Raw genomic sequence first — 10,017 nt, forward strand, 5'->3', positions numbered from 1 at the left:
TGTGCAACCTGTCTTAGCCAGAACTCTACCTGCCCATCTCAAACTCCTTTGTTTGTTTGTTTTAAAGAAAAAGTGTAGGCGGACTCTCTGGAAAGCCCAGGGCTAGAATGAGTTTCAGAGATGGCAAAGCCTGAGAAATACAGGCCAGACTCTTCTCACTTCAGCTTCTCTGTATTGGCTATTCTCTCCTTGGCAAGTGGGCTCCTTCCATGGGGTGGGGGTGGAGGTGGAGAACGGAGGGTACAACAGCCGTCAGCGTCAGGTTAGTGGGATCAGAGGAGAGACAATGTGTTTGGCTCTCTCTGTTCATATACAGGGAAACCCGAGAGAGCCAGTACTCAAAAGAACTGCCTGTTTTCCCCATCTCACTAGTCTTCTGCCTTGGACAGGGTGCAGTACAACCATACTTCTGTGGCTTATTTGTACAGAAATGAATTGTGTTTTCCTTCATGACAGGTTCTGGCTTTTTCAGGTTTTACTGTATAAAATCCCAAAGAATTCTTTTGATTGGCCCAGCTTGGGTCATAGCTCTCACTCTGGGGGGACCATGGCCAGGAGGGAACGCTACTTTGGCCAAGCCAATTGGGCAATGGGCTAGTGAGGTATCCAGCCACAGGCTGAGGGAGGCGCAACACCCTCTCACAGGAAGTGGGGCATGCTAGGTAGGACAGGAGGTAAATAGCATGGAATGCTGGGAAGACAAGGGCAACAGGGGCCCATGACCCCAACCAGCCTCATCTAGGAAAGATCGAAGCCTATATATTGTTTAAAGACCCCTAAATGTTCACTTAGAGAAAAGCTTATGGGTTTCATTGAGGTTTTTTGTTTGTTTTTTTGCCCTAAGAAAAATGTTCAATCAACCTGATTTTTAATTCTAGCAGGGAGGAGTTAGCCAAAGGCCCACTCTTTGGATACAACCATCTACCTTTTGTACATATATTTAAATATAGGGACATCTGAAGTTCTAAGAATGACCCACATTTCTAATAAATAAACTGACTCTGGCATCTTCTTTTTCCCCCCTGGATTTCTTCATTCACATTGCAGTTCAATGCTTTTTAAACTTTTTCCAGGCTTAGGCTGGACATCCTCAATTCTAGGTGAAGCTGAGGTTTTAATTTCCTCCCCCTACCCCTCCTGTCCCATCTGCTTTCTCTTGAGAGCTTCAACACTCTTCACTCTGAGGTTCACCTGAAGTCAACAGGAGGTGGTGACAACCTGTAAGGTGTCTGAGTTTGGGAAAGTTACCCATGATTATCACATGGCATATTTTCACTTTGTCTACATTTCAGGGAAAACCTGGAAAAGATGGCGCCCCTGGTTTCCCTGGAACTCAGGTAAAGAAATCATTTGGCACTTTGAGGCTGAGAGAATGTTGATACTACCTTATGAAAGATTTTTAGTCAACAAATAGTTATATGTGTGTGTGTGTAGTAGGAGGTACAAGAAAAAGAGGGAGACCCTCAACAAGACAGATGGGCACGGTGGCTGCAACAGTTGGCTCAGTAAAAAATAAAAACAAAGCAAAAAAACAGTGGGCTCAGTCATAACAATAATTGTGGAGATCAGGACCAGGCAGGGCTTCCTTCTGTCATACAGAGGATCGCCATGAGTTTCAATTCTACGGCACCAACCCAGTGGCACCTCAGGACACAAGTTGTTCAGGCACAGCTGGTAGTGCAGTGGGCAAAGTGTGGGGCTGCTAACCAAAAGGTCTGTGGTTCAAACCTACCACCAGGAGGAAGAACAATGAGGCAGCTTGCTTGCATAAAGACTTACAGCCTCAGAAATCTTTTGGAGCAGGTCTCCTCTGTCTAACAAAGGCCTGTGAGTTAGGATGGACTGAATAGCAGTGGGATAGATGGAAGCAGGTAGTCTCCAGTGGTGCATGTCATCCATATGTCCAGCTCCTAACCGGAGGTTGGCAGTTTGAATTCATCTAGATGCACCTCCGAAGAGAAGTCTGCCCAATAACCTTCCCCAATCCCAACCATGGAGAACCGTAGGGAGCAGAGCTCTACTCGGACGCACATGGGATCAGAATTGACTCTATGGGAACCACTGTGTTCGTGTTTCTTTGTTTTGCTTAGTGGTCTGACATTCATAGCGACCTTAGAGGACAGAGTAGACCTGCCCGGTGGGATTCCAAGACTATAACTCTTTGTAGGGTCGCTAAGAGTCAGAATTAACTCAATGGCAACCAGTCTTCTAAAAGGAAAAGAGATCCCACATTCAAATATTTATCGAGGCACATTTAGTAAGTCTTAAACAGGACAAAGGCATGACACAGACAATCATTCGGATGAGAGAGATGATCCAGCATGAGGTCTAATGGGGTCCAAGGATTCTGAGTTATGCAATCGTGGCTATGGAAATGCGATTTGATATGGAAAACAAAGAGAACTGTCACAAAAGTCATGCTTGGTGGCACATCAAGTCATCACAATTGCAGGGAGGATTGCCCAAGCAGGAAAGGGACCATGATAGGAAAGGTATACTCTTACAGATTAGAAACGCTTATAAGATTGATTCAGAGCCTTCTGACCAGGGCAGTGAGAGTAGGACTCATGAGTATTCATTCCTAGTACCCCCATTTTCATCAAGGGCACACCCAGTCAAGTCCCTGAGGGCGGGCCCAGGGAATGGCAGTAATCTGATTTAAAACACACTCTGCCTGAGGTCAGATCTTTTCACATTTCTGTCAAGGGTCAGAGAGACCTTGATAGGATCAGAATCTACAAGGAATCCAGGGCGGATGATCCCTTCAGCACCAGTGGTGTGAGTGGCGATACTGGGAGGGTAGAGGGAGGGAGGATTGGAAAGAGGAAACTAACTACAAGGATCTACATATAACCTCCTCCCTGGGGAATGGACAACAGAAAAGTGGGTGAAGGGAGACGTCGGCAAGGGCAAGATATGACAAAATAATAATTTATAAATTATCAAGGATTCATGAGTGAGGGGAAATGATGAGGAGTTGATGCCAGGGGCTTAAGTGGAGAGCAAATGTTTTGAGAATGATGAGGGCAATGAATATACAAATATGCTTTACACAATTGATGTTTATATGGATTGTGATAAGAGTTATATGAGTCCCTAATAAAATGATTTCTTAAAAAAAGGGAGATGCAAAACTGGGTTGAAGGAGTCCACTGAACTGTAACCTTCCAAAAACTTACCGGTGCTCAGAATTTAAGATGGAATACCTGTTCACAGGCTGCCATCAAGTGGATTCTGACTCCAAATAATCCCATGGACAGGGTAGAACTGCCCCTGTTTACACAAACAGTAACTCTTTATAGGAGTAGAAAGCCTCATCTTTCTCCCCAGGACCTACTGGTGGTTTCGAACTGCTGAGCTTTCAATTAACAGCCCAACATGAACGCACTTCACCAGGGTTCCTCAAGCTCTAATACAGTAGTTTACAATCGAGCAAAAAGTGTAGAATGTCTTTTTGGAACTACATTAGAACCATAGTTTGGCACACCCATTGCAGACAGGTATTACATACGCATTCCCTTTTAATACAAGAGGTTGAGCATGTTGCTGTTTCCTACAGAAGCGGTGTATGATCCAGTCTCTTCTATTTTACCCCTTTCTTTAGGGAGCCAAGGGCAACCAGGGCTTCCCTGGATTAACGGGTGAATCTGGCATTAAGGTAACCCCCTCTCTAATATGCTAATATCTTACCTTTAGCTTTGAAAAAAATGTTTAGGTCTTACCTATCCATTCTTTCTGCTCCCTATACTGTGCACCTAACTAACTTAATTCAAGGAATCGTAATCATGTGTTTTATTAAAATGCCTATTTGAGCCATTGCTTTTTTTCCCAGTGAGTATATTTATTAAGAAAAAAGAGAGAGAGAGATAACAACTTGGCTTAAACGTTTGAAGGGCAGTTTTATGGGAAAGATATTAAACTCAGTCAATGTAGCTACAGGAGGAAGATGTGAGGCCACTGTGTTTCTGTATCCCCTTGAAGAGAGATGGGAAAAGGCCTACAGGCATCAGAATTTTTTTTGCAGGGGGGCGGGGCAAGAAGTCAAGGATAGGCTGGACCCAACACTTTTCCACCTGAGTCACAATACACTAGAGGGTTGAGATCAATTAATTATGAATTATATTGTGATTCACTGACGTCTGATAACACATGCTGCACATTTCCCAATAATTTTCATGTGTATGCATACATGAAAACTCAAGATTTATCTTAAAATAATACCGTTCCCAATCAATTAAACTCTGAAACGCACTCTTGGGGTAGAAAGGGGTGATTGCAGCGAGGGCGCTGGTTTCCAGCCTCTAGTCTGGGTGAGAACACGTGAGTGTGCAGGCCGGGTGAACATTAGCCGTGGAAGCAGCTGGGACAACCACGAGGGGCACAGCAGTTATAGAGCAGACTCCGGGTCTTCAATCTTAAATCAGCTTTCCTCCAACTTGGTTTGCACATTACTTTGAGCATCAATTTGTTGGCCAATCACACTTTTATTTTTAAATATGCCAAGTAAGTCCTTTTCATGAATATGCTCATGATTTATAACTCTCTTTTGACACAGGGCTGGAAAGGGGACCGTGGACCTCCAGGATTCCGTGGTCCAGTAAGTGTCGTGTTTTAATGACAATATCAATGTCAAATTCTATTCAGTCCCTCAAAATATTAAAATCGATATCTTTCATTAGCTGCTGCAAACCAGGATAGAAATAGCTGTTGTCATGATTTGACGATTTGTGTTTTCTTTTTGACCCCTGGAACGTTCCTGTGATCCCCATCCTGGGCTTCAGAGGAGAGAGCCTGAGTCTCATCAGACCTAGTCCAGGGTTCCCTTGCACCTTCAGGGTGGGAAAGAGGGCAGCTGGGGCAATGGAGGGTGATGGAGCCAGCTCTCCCCATCCCTTTACCTGGCCTGTCTATGGCTGCATCTGCTCAGCCATGGATCCAATGCAGGACCGGGGAGGACCGGTTACCCAAGCTCCGCTACAATGGGCATTTCTCCACTTCAGTGTGGATGTGGGATAGGTGAATGCTGTCAGCCCCAGGGTGGCCACATTCTGTATCCTGTGGCCCTGCAATCTAAGGAAAGGGACGAGGGACCCATGCTGGGAATTCTGAAATTTGTATATCCGACTCAAAAGGTGGTTGTAAGCAATAGATGTGTACAGAAAATGATGTCAAGTTGGCCCCAACTCTTAGCGACCCTATGTCCTCCATAACAAAACATCTCTGGGTCCTGTAGCATCCTCACAATTGTTCTTATGCTTGAGCCCATTGGTGCAGCCACTATGTCCATCCATCTCAGCAAGCATCTTCCTCTTTTCTGCTGCCCCTCGGCTTTAGGAAGCAAGGTGTCCTTTTCCAGGAACTGGTCCCTCCTGACAATATGTCCAAAGCTTTGTAAAATGAAGTCTTGCCATCCTTGCCCTCGATGGAGCATTCTGGCTTTACTTCTTCCAAGACAAATGTGTTGGTTCCTTTGAAAGTCCATTCAATGTTCTTCGCCAGCGCTATATTTCAAACACCTTGATTCTTCTTTGATCTTTGTTTTTCAATGTCCAACTTTCACATGCATGTGAGGCAATTGGAAATACATTGACTCGAATCCATCACACCTTAGACCTTAAAGTAACATCCTTGTTTTGTTAACCCTTTAAAGAGATTTTGTCTAATGGATTTACACAATGCAATGTGCTGTTTTATCTCTTGGCTGCTTCTTCCATGAGCAGTGATTGTGGATCCAAGCAAGATGAAATCCTTGACAACTTTTCTCCATTTATCTCGATGCTACCTATTGGTCCAGTTGTGAGGATTTTAGTCTTCTTTGCTTAGAGTTTTAATCTGTACTGAAAACTGCAATCCTTGAACTTCTTCAGCAAATGGGTCAAGTCCTCCTCAATTTCAGCAAGCAAGATTGTGTCATCTGCCTATCAAAGGTTTTTAATAAGCCTTCCTCCAATCCTGATACCCTGTTCTTCTGCATCAAGTCCAGCTTCTCTGAGTATTTGCTCAACATATGACTTGATGGCAGTGAGTTTGATTTGGGGGTTGGTTGACTAGTTGTGGTGAGAGGGTGCAACCATGGCTCATGCCTTCCCCGATTTTAAACCATGCGGAATCCCCTTGTTATATTCCCACAACTGCCTCTTGATCCATGTTCAGCTTCCCCATGAGTATGATGAAGTGTTCTGGAATTCTGTTTTTCAAGCCTATACAGAGTTTATTTTGGCCCCTACAGTCAAATGTCTTTGCATAGTCAGTAAAACACAAGTAAATATCTTTCTGGTATTCTCTGCTTTGAACCAAGATACATCTGACCTCACCATTGATATCCCTGGTTGTATGTCTTCTTCTGAATCTGGTCTGAATGGCTGGAAGCTCCCCGTCAATGTATTGTTGCAATCATTGTTGACTGTTCTTCAGCAAAATGTTACTTGCATATAGCAATGATATTGTTCTATAATATGTGCATTCTGTTGGTTCACATTTCTATGGAATGGGTCCAAATATGGATCTCTTCCAGTTATTTGCCAAATAGTTATCTTCCAAATTTCCTGGCATGGACCAGTGAGTGCTTCCAGTGCTTCATCGGCTTATTGAAACATTTTAATTGGTATTCTATCAATTCCTAGAGCCTTCTTTGTGGCTAATGTCAGTAACTAATTCCTCAGAAGTGGACGACCTACTCCTCCTTCATAGTCTCTTCTGAGTCTGGAAGCTCTGCTGAAACCTGTTCTCTTTGGGTGACCCTGCTGGTATTTGAAAATGCCAGTGATGCAGCTTCCAGCATCACCATAGCACATGGGCCATCACAGCAGGACAAACTGACAGATAAGTAGTAGAGGCACTGCCTGGGGCTATGCAAAAAAAAAAAAATTAAATGTGCTGTTCACATGTCCTAGGGGGAAATCATCACACAATTATAATAGTGAGAAAAAACAAAATTTTATTCAACATATGCTACAAAGAGAGGTGGGAATCAGGCTCACACCCCATCAAACAAATGTCAATCCCAAAACAGTAATACTGGATTAGCAGCTTATGTGCAGATTTGGTGGTGGTGTAAGTCTTTCAGCAAAGAAATTCAATCTGCATTCAAAGCGTTAGTCAGACAGATAGTCTTCTGTTGATCCAGCAGGTCAGACTTGGAGAGGATCCAGGAGATAACTCTGTTCTTTCTTAGGCTTGAGGGGTTCTCCCTCATGTCTACTTTCCTTATGCTGCGCGTGTGTTCCTGCTTCATCTGTCTTTCTCTTAGGGAACCTGCTCCTTCCTCCCTGACTTCCCGGGTTCCCAGGGAGATCACTGCCACCTCTGTCTCCTGGTGACTTTGCCTTGCTGGTTGGGTGTTCACAAAGTGAATGTGGAGTCCTTGGGCTGGCATTAGGACTAAGTCAGGGCTTAGAGAGAAGCCAGGGCTCTTGCTGGAATGCCATTGGTTTTAGTATCGATGCAAATGTAACATGAGTGATTCTGGGAGCCTGTTGAGAGTAAGTCAATTCAGGAGAAGGGAAGAAGGGAGGACAAGAGTATGTTTTCAATACTGGTTGTCGTTCAAGGAGGAACACTCGGGGCACAATCCCTCCCGAGAGTCTTGAAAAGTAAGGAGGTTACTTTGAGGACCAAGGTGCATCTGACCCAACCCATGGTATTTTCAATTGCTTCTTGTGCATGTGAAAGTTGTTCATTGAATAAAGAAGACTGAAGAAGAATTGATTTTACTTGAATTGCAGTGCTGGGACAGAATGGTGAAAGTACCATGTTCCACTAAAAGGACAAACCAATCTGTCTTGGAAGAAGTATGGCCAGAGGCAAGGATGGTGAAAGTGCGTGGTATTTACTTCAGACATGTTGTCAGGAGAGACCAGTCCCTAGAAAAGGCCATCATGTTTGGTAGAGGGGCAGAGGAAAAGAAGAAGTCCTTCAAAGAGATGGATACACCGTGGCTACAACAATGGGCTCAAGCATAGAAACTTTGTGAGGCTGGTGCAGGACCGGGCAGTGGTTTGCTCAGTTGTGTATAAGGTCGCTGTGGGTTGGAACCAACTTGATGGAACCAACTTACTAACAACAACAACATTCAAGGAGACAGGGATCTGCTCTGGACAAAACCTTTCTCCTCAAACAATAGGTTGTTCTTGTTCTTGTTAGGTGCCACCCAGTCAGTTCTGACTCGTCGTGACCCCTCTGTCTGTCCTGCTCCATCCTCACAGTTTCTGTTTGTAGCCTTTGTGTCCCTCCATCTCCTTTCTGGCTTTCTCTGCATCTTCGCCATTCTTCCTCACTCTCAAGAAACTCTGCTTGTTTAAGATACAAAGGACGGGTGGGCGGGAAACAAAGAATAGTCACCAATCCTTAGGTTGGCGTGTCCCGAAATTTAGAGAAGCAACATTTATCAGTATTTTTTTCTTTCTTTTTTTTAAGTGTAGAACCCAGAATACTTAGAAATAAATGTAGTAGGTCAAGACCACCATTTTTTAAAAGAAAACTACTATAGGAAGAAAATAGATCAGAGTACATCACGTAGGAAACTTTAATTTCCCATATATACACAAATGCCTAGTTGTAAATCCAATACAAAATACCCCTTTAATATATTTAAAAGCAAAGGTATTACTTTGAGGACTAAAGTGCTCCTGGTCTGAGCCAGGCGATTTTGAATAAGGAAGACCAGAGGAGAAGTGAGCCCTTTGAATCATGGGGCTGGCAAACAATATAGACTATCTCGAAGCTACTTAAAAAAACAAAAACAAATCTGTCTTAGGAGTACAACCAGAATGCTCCTTCGAAGCAAGAGCAAGGAGGCTTCATCACACTTCTCTTCGCCATCCTTTCAGGAGGCACCTGTGCCTGGAGAAGGACATCTTTCAGGGAGTGAGCAAAGGAGAGGCAGACCTTCAAGGAGATGGAGGGACGCCGTCTTTGCAACAATGGGTGCAAACGTGGTGACAATTATGAAGACAGGGCAGGATCGAGCATCATTTTGTCCCGTTGGTCATGGGATCACGTGGGATCACACTGTGTCAGAACTGACCAGATGATGCTTAGCAACAACAACATATATTGTATTTCTTCACATATAAAGTGCCCGGACAGATAACATGCACATACATAGAATGTGCATCGTGCACAGGATTAGCGTTAGGGTTAGGAAACTAAAACGCAAGGGGGTTATGGTTTGCACTAATAAAAGTCGATTTATAAATAGATATATGCAAGCGGGTCCACACTGCAAAATTAGCTAAAAGTCCGTGAACTATTTAATCTATGACACCATAAAGATCTGATTTTATGTATAGATTTATCCATTTACACATATATAACCCACGTAGCCCTCCTAAGAAATAAACCTATAAATTCAGGAAAACATGAAAGTATTTTATTGGACAAAAAGAAGGCCAAGGTACTAAGAAAGAATTGTGTTTGGGTCCGTTGCCCATGCATAGCTCCCCATGCTCTTCATACTTTCTCTCTCCTTTAAGACAGAATATTATGACGCATTCCTGGAAAGGGGAGATGAAGGAAGGCCAGGCCCACCAGGGCCCAAAGGAGCTCGTGGCCCCCAGGGTGAGAACACGTGTCTTCCTAGAGCGTTTGCTTAGCATGACAGCAACTTCTGTAAGGTGAGGTAGCCCAGGAGCTGACACACTCAGGATGTGTTGTTGTTGTTACTAAAATACATAGGACCCAACGTTGGGCAATCCAGTGTTTTTCACATGTCACTTGAATGACACCAATATTAATCATGTGTGCCACCACCACCAATTGCCCAGTTCCTTGTCACTAAAAACAGAAACTCAGTGATTCTTAACTAGTGACTCCCCTAACCACAGCCCCATATATTGTTCAGTCTGGACAAGAGGAGGGTCTTGAGCACTGGTATATATATATATATATATATATATATATATATATATATATATACACAGAGAACCCTCGTTTATCACAGTTAATCGGTTCTAGACCCTACCGTGATAAATGAAATTCCGCGAAGTAGGATTCCTTATTTGTAAATCAAATATTTTC

At 43.6% G+C, this 10,017-nt stretch overlaps 1 protein-coding gene across 1 annotated transcript in view; it reads left to right on the forward strand.

The window, feature by feature from the left end:
* Positions 1 to 10,017, forward strand: part of COL4A3 (collagen type IV alpha 3 chain) — a 177,220-nt gene that overhangs the window by 106,180 nt on the left and 61,023 nt on the right. The window contains exons 12-15 of the mRNA XM_045294265.1: positions 1,293 to 1,337; positions 3,605 to 3,658; positions 4,556 to 4,597; positions 9,474 to 9,558. Of these exons, the coding sequence (XP_045150200.1) occupies positions 1,293 to 1,337; positions 3,605 to 3,658; positions 4,556 to 4,597; positions 9,474 to 9,558 (226 nt within the window). The remainder of the gene's footprint in view (positions 1 to 1,292; positions 1,338 to 3,604; positions 3,659 to 4,555; positions 4,598 to 9,473; positions 9,559 to 10,017) is intronic.

Source organism: Echinops telfairi, unplaced genomic scaffold (genome assembly GCF_000313985.2).
Source record: "Echinops telfairi isolate 266 unplaced genomic scaffold, ASM31398v2 ScPeMD7_3;HRSCAF=10, whole genome shotgun sequence".
Taxonomy (NCBI): domain Eukaryota; kingdom Metazoa; phylum Chordata; class Mammalia; order Afrosoricida; family Tenrecidae; genus Echinops; species Echinops telfairi.